This window comes from Podarcis erhardii, assembly GCF_964252035.2.
Source record: "Podarcis erhardii genome assembly, chromosome: 13".
Taxonomy (NCBI): domain Eukaryota; kingdom Metazoa; phylum Chordata; class Lepidosauria; order Squamata; family Lacertidae; genus Podarcis; species Podarcis erhardii.
The window spans coordinates 34665227-34682161 of record NC_138502.1 but is presented as its reverse complement, the minus strand read 5'-3'; the positions used below and the strand labels follow the sequence as shown (position 1 = coordinate 34682161).

General features: G+C 46.0%; 2 protein-coding genes across 5 annotated transcripts in view; one reads left to right on the top strand and one right to left on the bottom strand.

Annotated features, from left to right (window-relative positions):
- The window catches only part of TMEM92 (transmembrane protein 92), a 365445-nt gene that overhangs the window by 132678 nt on the left and 215832 nt on the right, over positions 1–16935 (bottom strand). The window lies entirely within an intron of this gene.
- Positions 1–16935, top strand: part of ETV4 (ETS variant transcription factor 4) — a 39619-nt gene that overhangs the window by 2508 nt on the left and 20176 nt on the right. For 2 of the 4 annotated variants that reach the window (XM_081838037.1, XM_081838036.1), the window contains exons 4-5: positions 1125–1172; positions 15536–15589. In XM_081838037.1, the coding sequence (XP_081694163.1) occupies positions 1125–1172; positions 15536–15589 (102 nt within the window). Of the gene's footprint in view, positions 1–1124; positions 1173–6316; positions 6399–15535; positions 15590–16935 lie in introns of those variants that run through there. The other 2 variants (XM_081838038.1, XM_081838039.1) reach the window with 2 other exon arrangements.

Below are 16935 nucleotides of genomic sequence, written 5' to 3'. Positions count from 1 at the left end.
CTAAGCTCTGCTGAATTCACCTGCGTTCTAGGCTCCTGTCACTTGTGTGCCTGGGAGCCTCGCCACAAGATGGGTGATAGATAGCTCAGTCAGTAGAGCAGGAGACTCTGAGTACCAGGGTTGTGGGTTCGAGCCCCATGTTAGGCAAAAGATTCCTACCTTGCAGGGGGTTGGTCTCGATGACCCTCTTGGTCCCTTCCAACTCTATGATAATATGATGATGGTGGTGATTAATTGAATTTATATACCGCCCTATAACCAGGAGTCTCAGGGCGGTTCACAGAATAAAAGCAAGATATAAAACCACAAAATACCTAATGAAAATAAAAACAACAACCCAATAACCCCTCCCCCCCAAAGAAAATACATTTTAAAAAGGCATAGGATGTAAAATCGGATCAATCAAAGGCCTGGTTAAAAAGCACCATTTTTGCCTGGTGCCTAAAAGTGTACAGTGGTACTTCAGGTTACATACACTTCAGGTTACAGAGTCTACTAACCCACAAATAGTACCTCGGGTTAAGAACTTTGCTTCAGGATGAGAACAGAAATTGTGCTCCGGCGGCACAGCAGCAGCAGGAGGCCCCATTAGCTAAAGTGGTGCTTCAGGTTAAGAACAGTTTCAGGTTAAGAACGGACCTCCGGAACGAATTAAGTACTTAACCTGAGGTACCACTGTATAATGAAGGCGCCAGGCGAACTTCCCTGGGGAGAGCATTCCACAGACGGGGAGCCACTGCAGAAAGGGCCCTGTTTTCATGTTGCCACCCTCTTGAGGAGAAGGCACACGAAGGAGGGCCACAGAAGATGATCTCAGGATCCAGGTAGGTTTATATGGAAAGAGGCCGTCCTTGAGGCATTGTGGTCCTGAACCATTTAAGGCTTTATTGGTCAAAACCAGGACTTTGAATTGGGCCCGGAAATTAACTGGTAGCCAGGGCAGTTGGACCAGGATCGGTGTAATAGGCTCAAACTGTCTTGCTCTGGTGAGCAACCTGGCTGCTGAGTTCTGCACCAGCTGAGGTTTCCGAACCGTCTTCAGAGGCAGTCCTATGTATCACGCATTGCTCTCGTTCTGCTGCAGCCGCTCCATGGCCATCATAACCTGTCCTGTTCTCTTGCAGATCTCTTCCACGACCTGAACCAATTTCAGGAAACCTGGCTGACTGAAGGTAAGGCTGAGCTGTTGGATTCCTTCCTCTGGCCAACCCCTTCCATCCCCTTCATCTTCTTTGGCCACCTCCCCCCTTCTGCTTCTGGAGACTTTTGCATATGTAGCTCAGGCTTGGGTAAACTTGGGAGTATGAATCACACCATTGTGTCCTTATTTGCTTATGAAAGGAACTTGGCAGGCCCCCCCCCCCAAAAAAAACTTCCTTTTCCAGAATGGGCCGGTCTGGGACCTAAGGTTTGTTTGTTTTAAACTTTCTCCTTCACAGATCTGAAGATCTGCCACCTGCTTTTAAGCTTTTGAATGAGGCACACTTTGGAAAAAAATAAATTAAAGGCTTCGAGTTTCCTTTTCCCCTTGGCTTGTTAGGTTATGATATCTCTCTCCACTGTTTCTCTGCTTCTCGACTGACGTCGGCCTGGGAAGGGGGAACCTGTTGATTCCCTGAGAGCCCAATTAATGCTGATTGTAGTTAATTGCAGCTTTGAAGTGAGTTTTTGGCTTCTGTTCTCGGAGACGGTGGATCTAGGGACCTGGCATTTTGAGAAAGGTTAAAAAGGTTAAAAATTGTATTGTTTACTTCACTTGCCGTTGTTCTTGGGCAGTGGATTGACCTGGAACGTAGCTAAGATTAAGTCATAATTGCATACCGTCGGCACTGATGACAAATTTTTCAAAAGAAAGAAGAAAGTGTGTGTTGTAAGGGGGAATTCCACCAAGATGACTCATGGATATGTTCATATCGCTCCAGGAGATTTATCAACTAGGTGCTACAATGTAGCTTGGTGCTTATTTCTCAGATGCCCAATAATTGCAAGGAAAATAATTTCTCAGTGGAACTGAGCATCTTGAAACACGGCTTCTGTTTATAAATACCTAAAAAGCAAACTATTGGGTCTCATGGTTTTAGAGAGAATCTTCTCCAAAACTTTCCCCCTTCCTGCATTGGAATGATTTAGGAAACTATTTTCAAAAGGTTCCAAATTATTTGAGAGTCTGAATCCTAGAAATGAAATAGATTTTGCAAAGTTGGCCCAGTACACGCAGGAACAATCAATCTGCATGGTGTATTCTGCTTCTGGAATTTCACTTTTCACCCTTAATATTGCCTAAAGAATGTGCCAGTCCTATTGGTAGTATGGTCCTTGGTGTATGGAATTGTGACACTGTGTTGTCAGCTCTATTGCAATAAACATAAGGACTGGAAGCTTGGGCATTGCATTTTCGCTTCTGCTTTTTTAATTTTTCTTAAAATGCTTAGTATGTCAGAAATTCAGTTCCTGTGCTGGAATTCTATGCTCTTAAGATCTGCTGATTCTGTTGGCAGTGGTTTGAGGATATCTGAGAAGAAATGTAGTATCCTTGTTTTGTATTTGTGAAGAGGAGATCTTACAGCTTCGGGGAGGAAGGAAGCACAGAGTCGAAATAAGTTTCATATGGTGGGTCTTTGTCGAACATATATCTGACAAACAACGGGAGAGAGGGAATGGATTCTGGGTGCTTTTACTACAGCGTGTATTCCAAAAGTAGGGCCAAAGTTTCCCCATTCCTGACCTAAAGTATTCTCACCCAGAGGATCACTTCCCTCCCTCCTCTTCAGTACTGCCAAAGTTCGCCCGACTCTTAATGTAGTTTACTCTGTATGAGCCTATCCAGCACTAGTTTAAATCAAACGAGGCTATTTTGGTTCCAGATTGACTAGACAGAAGCACATGATTGCCCATAACATTCTAGCAACAGAAGCAGAGCTTTGCAGCACCCAAAACGCCAGGCTGTGCCTTTGCTTGGTATCCTAAGGTCCATGTGTGTACATTTCACACATATGAACCCCATGCTCTTGGAACTGAAACTTCCAGGGATTTGAAAGAGGAAACTCAAACTTTCAAAGAGCTGCAACTCTTTGCAGCTCAATCACATCGAACTTACAAAAGAAAAGAAAAAAAAGCAATTGCCGGAACAAAATAGTGATGCAACAAGACACATGGATTCATCAGATCTGGGGGAACTGTGCATGTCTCTGGGGAATAGGGACAATTGGAAAATACAGATTCTGGAGGGTGGGTTAGGCCCTCAGAGGAGGGCTGCCCTCCCCACCTGGAAGTGGCAAGACATACAGACAGAGAAACCTTTAACCTGATCTTCCTTGATATGCTGTGCAAAGTGGGAGTAACAGCCCTCTACTAATTGTAGATCCTCTGCTAATTGTGGAGGGTAGCTCTTTGGAAGGGACGCGGGTGGCGCTGTGGGTTAAACCACAGAGCCTAGGACTTGCCGATCAGAAGGTCGGCGGTTCGAATCCCCGCGACAGGGTGACCTCCCGTTGCTCGGTCCCTGCTCCTGCCAACATAGCAGTTCGAAAGTACACCTGTGCAAGTAGATAAATAGGTACCACTCCAGTGGGAAAGTAAATGGCGTTTCTGCGCGCTGCTCTGGTTCGCCAGAAGCGGCTTAGTCAGGCTGGCCACATGACCCGGAAGCTGTACGCCGGCTCCCTCGGCCAGTAAAGCGAGATGAGCGCTGCAACCCCAGAGTCGGCCACGACTGGACCTAATGGCCCTTTACCTGTAGCTCTTTAGAAACAACTTGTGGAATGCAGCTGCCATCAATATCAGACTCTACAGGGGACTCAGAGAATCACAGAGTTGGAAGGGATGCTGAGTGCCATTTAGTCTGACCAGTGTTCAAAATTAGCCATGTGGATTTTGCACCTGACTATTAGCCACTTGCCATCAAGTGAAGATGCCTGGGCCACCAAGATGTCCCCTGACATCTCCACCATCTGGAAGTGCATGCCTGGGGATCCTTGGATTCAGACCGTTTTCACACATTAATACTGTAGAGTTCTATCCGTGAGATTTTACCTGCGCGATCAGGATGAATTTCAGGAAGCAAAATGCTTCTCCTGTGCAGCCTGAGCAGGAGCAGTGAGCAATGTTATAGTGAATTGTTGCAGCTTCTCTTCATTTGCCCCACCCCACTGCTGTGCTCTGAGTTGTGAAAAATATTCTTAACGTTCTGAATGGTCCTTGTCACCATTAAGCAAAAGAGGTCGGAACTGGCCAATATATACAGGGCTGGATTTAGGTTTGATGAGGCCTTAACCTACTGAAGGTAATGGGACCCTTTATATGTCCAGCTGTCCTTTGTCAACAACAAATCGTCGCTGTTTTTTGTGCTGAATATATGCTATATGGAAATGAGCAAACCAGTGATATTTTAGGGAGCAGGCTAGCAGGTGGGGCCCATTACTTACATCATAGGAGCCTACACAACACAAAACGCTGTTGCTGTATGTAGGTTTCATTTTCTTTTTTATCTTATATTTTGGAAATGTGCATCCAGTTTTTTTCCTTTAATTTTTTTGGGGGCCCCCAAGAGAGTGGGGCCTTAAGCTTGTTTAGCTTATATGTAAATCCAGCACTGAATATATATGTGGACTTTCCCTGGATAAAAGTGACTTTTCTTCTTGAATTTCTCAGGGCTCTTAACCTAGCTCAAGGTTGTCATCTGAACTAGCCAGATATTTAACTGGTAATCCATCCCAGTCAGTCTACCGTTTGAAAAATAAGACTTTCAAGCCGTCTTGCTCCAAAATGGCAGCTAGACATTCCCTTTCAGCGACTGCAACCTTGGTTTACGGAGCCATTTGGCCCCTAGCTTATATATCTGAGTTTCAAACACATGAGTCCAACCCGCTATGATGCAGGAATCTCAATACATGGTCCCCCATTCAAGTTGAACCCATACTGGACCTTGCTAAGCTGAGCTCTTTTGCCGCACCCCAGTGAGATTAAGACCCGGCCCAGCAATGTTGTGCCAGAGGACAGGCCCTGAGTCAAGGGCATGGGGAGGGCTGTGGGGCCAAGGCTTCGACCCCCAACCCCAACGCAATGGTTAAACTCTGCGATCTCAGGTTTCTTGGCGTACATCGGAACTTCGGGGACAGGCATGGCTGCATCTCTTTTGACAGGCTTTGTTCTGGGATGGTGTCAATACGAGAGGATGCTGGGAGCTGGTTTGGGGAATGCAGCCGATCGAATGTTAGCTGGCGTTTGGCTAGTCTTGAACGTGCCTTTTCCACCTCCCATCTCGGCACACGTGCTGAGCTCAGCTGGGGTTGTGTGGTCCAGCCTTACCTCCGTGGTGGGTGGGGGAATGTGTGGGAATTTTATCTGGGATCACAATGGCTTACATTTATAAAGGGCACCATCATCACACAGCCGATGTTGTAATTTTTATTTGAGTGATATGAGCGTGTTAACAGACTCTGAGAGATCCCTGCATGACAGCCTTGAAAATAACACGGTAACTACAGTCAATGGGACTCCTAAAGTGTACAGGAGCAGTAGCTTTGAAACAAATAACAGTGCAGTGTTTCACAAGAGTAGTGCATAAAACACTTGTGAAATAGATATAGTATGTTCAATTTTTTTTAAAAAGTAGCCTGCATTTCCATGCTGGCTGTGAAAGAGGGAAAACCCTTTCCAACACAGCCAGCAGGTTAGTTAAAAAAGAAAGGCCTTCTGCCAAGTGTACTGGCTGGAGGTGTGTGACAAGACGATCCATTACGAGTGGCAAGGCTACGTTCAGCAGTTTTGATTTGTGAGAGATATTTATTGGCTCCTATATTTGTAATCCCAACATTGGTTTCAGAAGCTGTGGGTGGGACAGTGTATGGCACAGCACAGAGTTAACATATGGAACTCACTGCCACAAGGTGTGCCAATGGCTTTCAGAGAGACAAATTTACAGAAATATGCATGTCTGTCCCTCTGCTGTATTTCGACGCTGGTTGTGGAGAAGGGAAGTTCGGCAGTGGAACGGTCTCCCTCCCTCCCTCTCCTTCCTTGGAGGTTTTTAAGCAGAGGTTGGGTGGCCATCTGTCATGGATGGTTTAACTGAGATTCCTGCATTGCTGGAGGTTGGTCTGGATGACCCTCGGGGTCCCTTCCAATGCTATGATTTTCCGCTTGCCTGTGGTTACCAGGCGAGCTGTTAAATAAAGCCACTGTTTGAGAAAGAGGTCCGTTGCCTTATAGTGGGCGGCGGGCAAGATGGAAATGCATGACTATAATAACCTCTTTGTTGGATCAGAGCAAAGACTTGTCTAGTCCTGTGGCCGGTCATAAGCCTCTGGAAGCTTTCTTGCAAGGCAGAATGAGAGAGTATAATCCCCCATTGCTTGCCTCTAGATTTGGTGTTCTGTCTTCGATCATGAAGGTTCTATGTAGGTACTGGGGGCAACAGCCCTTGATTTAGGCTCCATGAATCTCTTTTTATTTATTTATTTATTTATTTATGATTTTCAGTTATATACTCAGTTGCAATTTAGCTGATTGTGTGTGTGTGTGTGTGTGTGTGTGTGTGTGTGTGTATACATGGGGCCAATTCTCCAGTGACCCCCAGCTCAAAGGGAGCCTCAGACTGAGAAATTGGTTCTTTTTTGCCATTTCATTTCACAACTTGTGTATGTGTGTGCCTTGGACCAAAATGCGTTGGCCTGTTTGAAAGCAGCTGCTTGCTTTTTTGAAACAAACCCTCTCCCTGCTTCTTAGGCAATGTAGTCTCTGCTTCTTGGGTATCCTGCTAATTTTTAGCCTGTTTCAGATGTGGATTCCCTCTCCCCCTACCCATCTTTCCCCGATTCATTATTTTATATTTTGGAGGCTTGCTGGTATCAAGAACACATCTGACGGAGTCCTATGCAGGGAAGGAACCATGGCTCAACGGTGGACCATTTTCTTTGTGTGCAGAAGGTCCTTTCAGAGCATCCCTAGTTGAGAAAGGGATTGGGTAGCGGGAGAAGGAAGAAGACCTCTGGGTGGAGAACCATTAGCAGCCTTGAAGTGCTTGATGCTAGGCTAAGACAAAATCAGCCTGGCTCTGTATAAGGCAGCTCTCTGTGCTATTAAGGTAGATGTTCCATCTACCTTGGATGAGCTTTCTGGGCTTCTTGGTTCCTTGCCAGTCAACCCCAATGTCTGTTAGAGAGGAATAAATTTGCCGTCTCTAGGAGGAAATGTTGAGCTCTCCTACTGTCTGGCCTCGTTCAAATGCTTTGGCCGGGACAAATGAAATCATGGCATGTTAGATGTCTTTCCAGCTTTGGCTTGAGGATACGCAGAGGAGGTGAGTCCTTTTTTCACAAAACCAATTGATTATCTGTTTTTATGTAAAAGGCGGGCCACTTTGATCTGAAGTTGGGACCATAAGGCTGCAATCCTAGGCATGCTTGCTTTGTTAGTACCCTTGAATCTAGTGGTGTGTTGCTTCTAGGTAAGCGAGCTTGGTATTTCCCCAAAACTCTGTTTTTTAAGGAGAACCATGCAGAATATGTGGTTGGGATGTGATTACCTGCTCTGAGACCCCATAGCTAATTCTCCCCTGGCCTCCTCACTGGTCCAAGTAGACCTAATTCAGCCAGCTAGCCCTGGTGATTATCTAATGCTTATTAGATGGATTTCCCGTAAATTGATTTCTGAACTTTGAATTTTTTTGTTATTCATGTTTTTGCTGTATTTTATGCTGCTTTTACAATTAAGTGTTTTAAATTTGTTGTTAGCTGCCCTGAGCCTGGTTTTTGAACCGGGAAGGGTGGGGTATAAATAAAATTTTATTATTATTATTATCATCTCCATAGCTCTGCATTTGGTAGGATTCCTGTGGTAAATCAGGAAGAACTTTTGACAGCAAGAGCTGTTTGACAGTGAAGCAGTCTTCCTTGGGGATACAGGGCCGTCTTTACCTGGGGGTGCAAGGGGTGCGGGGCACCTGTGCGCCGAATTTGGGGGGGGGCGCCAGGGGCCCACCTCTGAAGCCGCCTAAGCTCTTAACTATTTACCAGTTATGAAATAATAAATAGTTTTGATCAAGCTAGAAAAGCAAAATACATATACAGTGCTACCTCAGGTTAAGTACTTAATTCATTCTGGAGGTCCGTTCTTAACCTGAAACTGTTCTTAACCTGAAGCACCACTTTAGCTAATGGGGCCTCCTGCTGCTGCCGCGCCACCAGAGCCCAATTTCTGTTCTCATCCTGAAGCAAAGTTCTTAACCTGAAGCACTATTTCTGGGTTAGCAGAGTCTGTAACCTGAAGCATATGTAACCCAAGGTACCACTGTATACCTAGGTGTTACCGAAATGTATGCCTACTGTTTCACTAAAGGACTTTCGACTTTGTGCGCTCCTTTACCAAAGACACGCTTGTCATTCACAACGGCGCCGCACATGCGAAATTAACTCTTACATCAAAATATTATGTTACGTATTGTATTGAACTGAACTTTCTCCTAAGTTGAATTGAACTTTCTCCTAAGTAGGTGCCTAAACAATACTGATAAGTTGAAGTGTGGTGGCGTTGTATACTTAAGTAGAAGTGCATTGTAAAGAAGTGAAAGAATAAAAAAGTTTGTTTCCTTTTCCTCTCTTTCATAAACAAGAGATTAAGGCGTAAGCGTGGTGTCTGACAAAAGCATAGTAAAAGTAAATTTGGGGGCTAAACTAAATTTGGAGGAGCTGGGCGGATCTTTGCACCCCGGCGGCGCATATGCTAAAGACAGCACTGTTGGGGCATAGTGGACTTTCCTTCCTTGGAGGTGTTTAAGTAGAGGTTGGATGGCCATGTGTCATGGATGCTTTAGTTGAGATTCCTGCATTGCAGGGGGTTGGACTAGATGACCGTTGTGTCCCTCCCAACTCTTCAATTCTGTGATTCTATATATTTGTGTCCAATGCTTGGGGGGGGGGGAGGAGGTTCTGCTAATGCAATGGGACTTCCCCTTTTCCTGTGGGCCCTCGGAAACTTTTCTGAGGACTGCCGAGGAGGTCAAAGCTCTGTTAAGCATGCCGAAATCTGCTGTGCTCATGATGCAGCAATGTTGGGTAAGATGGTAAATATGCAAACTGCCCAAATTGAAAGCCTGTACCAATTTCTTCCAAAAGTTGAGGTCTGCCTAACCCTCCAAATCTCTGCTCTCAGATCCTGACAAATTTGGGTGAACTTTCAATGCCAACCTTCTCCGTTATTTGTTTCTGCCCAAGATTTCTTCCGAAAGCTGATTCCCACAGTGGAAAATATTGCATCCAGAGAAAGGGCCTAGGATTTGGCAGACGTGTTTTTCCCTAGCTCCCGCTTCTTAAGCATGTCGTTTCAGGAGTCAGTCCTGAGATGTGTTAATTCAGAATGGTCGGTGGTGACAATAATAAACTCTGGGGAACATTATTTTGCAAGTGATCTTACATGGGGGATTTTTAACACCCCGTGTTTTGTAAATTATGTTAAAAATAAGAATGGTTAGAAATCAGACCCTCAAGCTGAAAGGGGCTCCTTCCCAGAACGCATATTGCTTCTTTGCAACATTCAGGAATGACATGCTGGGAGAGAAGGAAGGCATTTGTGAATATTGTAATTTTTTGTGGCGGGGTGGAGTCTTCCTTCAACTCAACTGCTTTGAGTGAGGCAGGTTTCGCACCTGGGCCTCCTGTTTCTTTATTTTGTTTATTTAAAACTTTTTTTAAAAAAATAAAAAATCTGCATTTCATCCAAAGAACTTAAAAGTTTTCTGTGCGTTAGCCTAATTCGATTTTTCCGCTCCCATGGAATGGAAACAGGACTATCTCTTCCCATTTCTCTCCCCCCCCCAAAAAAACACCATCATTCCTTTGAGTTTGATTAGGCTGAGGGTGTGGCCCAAAAGTCAGCTAGTGAGCTTCACTCTGTGCGAAGATTTGAACCTCCCCAAACCAAATACAGTACAGTGGTACCTCTGGTTACGTACTTAATTCGTTCTGGAGGTCCATTCTTAACCTGAAACTGTTCTTAACCTGAAGCACCACTTTAGCTAATGGGGCCTCCCGCTGCTGCTGTGCCGCCACCGCACAATTTCTGTTCTCATCCTGAAGCAAAGTTCTTAACCCAAAGTACTATTTCTGGGTTAGCGGAGTGTGTAACCTGAAGCGTATGTAACCCAAGGTACCACTGTATTTAAACTCCTCTGCTATGGGAGTCTGCCAGTTCCTACTTTACATCCTTTCAGGCTTCTGGCTTGTGAAATCTACTGTGTATGTGTCTCTCTGTGTGTGTCTGTGTCTGTGTTGACTAGAACCTTGAGATCCACCAATCAGATCTTGATGCAAAATACTTGCACTTAGAATCAAGCTATTCTGATCCCAGGAATCTGCTCGGAGCGCCAGAACTGAACAGAGCTCACAATCCTTCAAATCTACTCCTACTATCATTCCTTGCTTCCTTCACTTCAGTAGTATGATGCGGCATGGATGGGAATTATTTTGTTGGCGTTAAACATTTGGGAGTCAGAAATCGTTGCTTATCTACTTCAAATTAGCCAGAGATCTACAGCTAGATCAGGGTCTGTCTTCTGCCTCTCCCTGCTATAAGGTACATTCAGAGCTGTGATCTTGCTTCGTTTCTGTGTTTTACGCTCACACCTGCTTTTTCCGGGAATGGCAGCTTATGCCTTGTATTTGTTTATTTTTAAATCATGCTTGATTGGCATGATACACTCAGTAGACGTCCATATGAAGTTATCACCTTCCATTCAAATAATACTAATGAAATGGTGCCCATCGGTAAACGCGATGAGCAGGTGCTGCAGTTGCCCAAATGTAGCGTTAAAAATAAAAAAAGATAAAAGCTATGATAATGGAAGAGGAGGGGCTGAATAAAGGAGATTGCGGGAGCGGTTTTGCAATTGACCCCACTTCCCAGAAAAGTCCGGGACTGGTAGTTGCTTGAGGAATGGAGGTCCACAGTACAGTGGTACCTCGGGTTACAGATGCTTCAGGTTACAGTCGCTTCAGGTTACAGACTCCGTTAACCCAGAAATAGTACCTCAGGTTAAGATCTTTGCTTCAGGATGAGAACAGAAATCCCGCAGCAGTGGCTCGGTTCGGTTCAATACAATACGTAACATAATATTTTGATGTAAGAGTTAATTTCGCATGTGCGGCGCCGTTGTGAGTGACAAGTGTGTCTTTGGTAAAGGAGCGCACAAAGTCGAAAGTCCTTTAGTGAAATAGTAGGTATACATTTCGATAACACCTAGGTATACAGTGGTACCTTGGGTTACATACGCTTCAGGTTACAGACTCTGCTAACCCAGAAATAGTGCTTCAGGTTAAGAACTTTGCTTCAGGATGAGAACAGAAATTGGGCTCTGGCGGCGCGGCAGCAGCAGGAGGCCCCATTAGCTAAAGTGGTGTTTCAGGTTCAGAACAGTTTCAGGTTAAGAACGGACCTCCAGAATGAATTAAGTACTTAACTTGAGGTACCACTGTATTACTTGGGGGAAACCACGGCTGTGTAAAGTGGTATGATGCCACTTTAAATGTATAGGGTACAGAAACCGCTTAGAAGGGTGCCGTCAAATTTTGCTGTCTAACTTTCCTTCTAGTGGGGCTACTGTAAACTGACCCTGTAATCCTCGGATGTAGGGTGGTATACATAAATTGAATAACTTACAATAATAATACCTACTACCAGACCCTTCAAGTGTCCCTGTTTTCCAGGAACAGTCCCGGATTTACAGAAGCCGTCCCGGTTTCTGAGGTGATCCCAGAATCACCACTTTTCCTTAGGACATCCCTATTTTCATCAGAGAAATGTTGGAGGGTATGGAGTTATGTGACCCCTGAGCCAAGTAACTATATAACCTTTAGAAGACATCTCAAAGCAGCCCTGTATAGGGAAGCAGTTGTTTTAATGTTTAGTTTTTTTATATACGGGCCTTTTCCTTGTTTTTGGAGAGGCACTGCCAGCGACTGTGGACAATAACTCTCTGACTTAGGAAAAGGCAGTTTCCTATGTTTGGTATTCCATTTTCAGTTTTCCAGCTTTCCCCCCTTTCCTTTCATTAGTCCAAGCCAGGTCGAAGTAGGGTGTGTGGAATATCCCTTTAATTCAGTGCCATGTGGAAGGCATTAAAAAGCACCAGCCTCTCAGAGAAGTTCTATTTATACTACGCAAGCGGAAACAAGACATGCATATGAAAGAAACATGAATTGTCCAGGGATGGGGCGGGGGTGGCTCAGGGAATTCAGACTGATGGATTTAAAGTGCAAGTGAAACCGGGCAGTGGATTGCTTATTTTTTATCATTTCAGAGATATTACATCATTTTATGTGACATGGTAACATTTTAGAGCTATCCCTGGTAAAATAATAATTTGGTATGACTTGTTCTTGGCTTGCTACCCTAGATCTGCTTTGTTGGCATCTTTCTGCCTTGAGAGACAATGGAGTGCGCTTCTGGGGGTGGCATCAAACTGCTGATGTCCTCTCCTTCTGGGGTAGTTTGTCACCTGTGAGCCAGTGTGGTGTAGTGGTTAAGAGCGATAGTCTCGTAATCTGGGGAACCGGGTTCGTGTCTCCGCTCCTCCACATGCAGCTGCTGGGTGACCTTGGGCCAGTCACACTTCTCTGAAGTCTCTCAGCCCCACTCACCTCACAGAGTGTTGTGGGGGAGGAAGGGAAAGGAGATTGTTAGCCGCTTTGAGACTCCTTCGGGTAGTGATAAAGCAGGATATCAAATCCAAACTCCTCTTCTTCATCTTCCCCACCCTGGACTCGGCTCTCACATGTGGCTCCATATCTGTTTACCTGGGTGTCTTCTTCTTTGGCGATCGCTTGTAGCCGAGTAAGATTGTCTTCCACGAACACGGTTTTAACAGTGAGTCCGTAAGTGACTGTAGAGGCCAATTCTGGATCCACATGTCCTTCCACCATGGGGACATAGGCTTCCGGGCAGGAGTTGATCACGGTGAGGGTTTGCCAAGCACGCCTTCCTCTTAGCATGCTTCTTCCTTTTGTCCTGAGCTCAAGCGTCTTCAGAACCCATGACACCTTTGGTAAAGGCTGTTCTCTAATTGGAGTGCTCACAGGCCAGTGTTTCCCAGTTGTCGGTGTTTATACTACATTTTTTAGATTTGCCTTGAGAGAGTCTTTAAACCTCTTTTGTTGACCCCCAGCATTGCACTTTCCATTTTTAAGTTTGGAATAGAGTAGTTGCTTTGGAAGACGATAATCAGGCATCCACACAACATCCAACGAAGTTGATGTTGAAGAATCATTGCTTCGACACTGGTGATCTTTGCTTCTTCCAATACACTGGCATTAGTTCACCTGTCTTTCCAAGTGACGTGTAAAATATTTCGGAGACACCGTTAATGGAATCTTTTGAGGTGTTTGAGACAGTGTTTATAAGTGGTCCATGTTTCACAAGCATACAGTAAGGTTGGTAGCACAATAGCTTTGTAAACAAGCATTTTGGTTCCCCTGTGAATGTCCTGGTCCTCACTCACAGAGCTCAGTTTTACCTGGGAGTAAACCTCGTTGAACTCAATATATAAGGACTGTGCTGTCAAATTCCCTAACCTAGACTATTGCTTGGGAAACCTAATGGAAGCCAGAGAGTGATCACAGAACAGATAAAGGCAGGAGATCCCTTTTCACAGAAGCCATTTAGCTTTTAGCATTGACTATGTGTGCAGTCAGCTGCCTTTTTGCAGTGAATAGGCTGCTCATCCCTGGTGCGATATATAATCTGTGTTCCTACCAGGGCATGCCACATTTCTTACTCTCATACGACATACGTTTCCTGGCTTCCTCCCCATTTCGATATCCCCCCAAAACCTTGTCTTTGCATTTAAAAGTCTCCCTTCTCCATCTCTTTGCCATCTTGCAACTGTATATTGCAACCCTGTTCTTGTTCTTAGGAGACCCACTGGCAAAGGAAGGGGGTGTGATGGGTGCAGCACGCCCCAGGTGTCATCCCTGGGGGGGGGGGTGACATTGCTGCCCCTCCCCCCAGGATGCTCGTCGTGGGCAGTGCCCCCCTGGGACACTCACCCCGCCCCTGTGGGTGGCTAGCTCCGCCCCTGGGTGCACAGACCTCATTCCCCTCAGGAAGTTATACAGTGGTACCTCAGTTGTCGAATGTAATCCATTCCGGAAGACTGTTTGACTTCTAAGATGTTCGAGGTGGTTAGCAACATCAATTGAGAAACGTGCCTCAGAAGCCATTCAACTTCCACAGCGCGTTCGAAAACAGAAGCATTCACTTCTGGGTTTTCGGTGTTTGAAAACTGAAACATTAATCTTCCGAGGTGCTTGAAAACTGAGGTACCACTGAAATTCCCTGGAAAGGACTGACTCTTGAACCACTTAGGAAATTGTAGCTCTGCGTGGGTATCTGGGGTCTCTAACAACCGGTGTTTGAAATTAGCCAAGCACCAGGCATGTTATGTGTCTAATTGCAACCACGTGGAGATCTCTGGATGCCGGGCTGGCGACTAGGGAAAGCAAAATGTCACCTAGAGAAGGATCTGAAATATTTTCCTCAAAGCTTGAATTCAGTTTCATTCTGCATTGTTTTATTTGGAGTTTTGATGTGTTGTAAACCCCTTTGAGATTTCTCCTTTAAAATATAAAGTGGTGTAGAAATGGCTTGCTGGTTTTTGAATGTCTGCGGTAGATTTTTTCAATTTCGTTGTTCTGTATGGGACAATGACAATAAGGATTAATATATAAATGAGCAACAACAGCAAACATCAATGAAAAGAAATGGCACTTAGACAATCTGTGGTGGTGACGGCAGCCTAGGTTTAAGGTACCGAATAAGTTATATACCTGAGTTTCTAATGCTGCTAACAGCCCTCAGCACCCTTAACAAACTACAGTTCCCTTAACAAACTACAGTTCCCAAGGTTCTCCTTCTCCCTGGTTAATCCTTTCAGCAACTCAGTGAGGCCGAGAGACGGTGAATGCCCCAAGGTCACGCTTATGGCTGAGTAGGGATTTGAACCCCAGTCTCCCAGGTCCTAGGCCAGCACTCTAACCACTATGCCACACTGGCTGCCACAAGCAGCTTGCTCTGGCTTGCCTTATCTCTTGCTGCTTGTACCTTGCTGTGGTCTGGATCCCTCGGCTGCATGGCGCTGCTCTTTTGTGGCACCCTGTCTCTTGAGCTGGACCAAGCTAGCCTGGGCTTCTATTGCAGCATCGCCCAAAGCGCTAAGAGATCGGCGCTGCACAGTGGGAAAGGAAGCAGAGCACCTGAGTTTTTGATCCTCCGGAGGGAGGAAAACAGCCAGCCGTGCTAATGGGCGAACCTACTGGGGGGAAAAGATTACGTAGAAGTGACTGGAGTCCCAAGGGGGAAACTGGCTCCCGTCTCCTGGCAGTGATCCTTCTCCCATCGTCTCATGTGCAAGCTAGTTCTCCACATCCCTCCCCACTCCCCCCTGCCACAATCCCTCCTGCCTTATTTCTTCTGGAGCCTGGTTTTAATAGAGCGCCGAGTTTGATGCCAAACGTTGCTCTCTCTCTCCTCTCTTGCCCTTTTGCAGCTCAAGTTCCAGACAGCGATGAGCAATTTGTGCCTGACTTTCATTCAGAAAACTGTAAGTACTCTGGCTGGGGAGATGGCGAGGAGGAGGAGGAGGGGAAGGTAGGGCTTTAGTGGGAGAAACCAGAAGGTGGTGAAAATGTCTGGAACGCCAGCATGGCTGATCCCTTTCGCACAACCGGGATGCGCTGAACTGGGAAGTGGCGAACCTCAGGCCTGCGAGCCAGATGTGGCCCTCAAAATCCCTCTGCCTGACTCTGCCACACTCATCATGCTTTGCACTCTCCTTGAATGCTTTCCCTCCTGCCCCCACCCCCATCTTGAACTCTGACAGTGCTTTTGGCATTGTCCAGGGCAGCTGTCTACCAGCTCCATCTGGTACACAGGTTGAGACCCTACCTGCCCACAGACTGTCTCGCCAGAGTGGTGCATGCTCTGGTTATCTCCCGCTTAGACTACTGCGATGCGCTCTACGTGGGGCTACCTTTGAAGGTGACCCGGAAACTACAACTAATCCAGAATGCGGCAGCTAGACTGGTGACTGGGAGTGGCTGCCTAGGCCATATAACACCGGTCCTGAAAGACCTACATTGGCTCCCAATACGTTTCTGAGCACAATTCAAAGTGTTGGTGCTGACCTTTAAAGCCCTAAACGGCCTCGGCCCAGTATATCTGATGGAGTGTCTCCACTCCCATCATTCAACCCAGACACTGAGGTCCAGCTCTGAGGGCCTTCTGGTGGTTCTCTCCCTGCGAGAAGTGAGGTTGCAGGAAACCAGGCAGAGGGCCTTCTTGGTAGTGGCGCCCTCCCTGTGGAACGCCCTCCCATCAGATGTCAAGGAAATAAACAACTATCTGACTTTTAGGAGTCATCTGAAGGCTTAGGGAAGTTCTCAATGTTTGATGTTTTATCGTGTTTTTAATATTCTGTTGGGAGCCGCCCAGAATGGCTGGGGAAACCCAGCCAGGTAGGTGGGGTAGAAATAATAAATTATTATTATTGTTTGGCTTGCCTGGATATAGGCTAGAGAGGGAGATGTAGAAGCTAGCCTGCTGTACAAAGGGAAGTAAACCCTACACAAATCCAAAGTAGCACCCCTGAGATGGTTGGATGGTGCCCTATACAGTGGTGCCCCGCAAGACAAACGCCTCGCAAGACGGAAAACCCGCTAGACGAAAGGGTTTTCCGTTTTGGAGGCGCTTCGCAAAACGAATTTCCCTATGGGCTTGCTTCGCAAGACGAAATGTCTTGCGAGTTCCTGTGGGTTTCCCCCCCTTTCCCCCCCTTTTCCTAAGCCGCTGATCCGCTGATAAGCCGCTTAACAGCTGATAAGCCGCTAAAAGCCGCTAAACCGCTAATAGCGCTAATCCGCTAAGCTGTCAATGGGCTTGCTTCGCAAG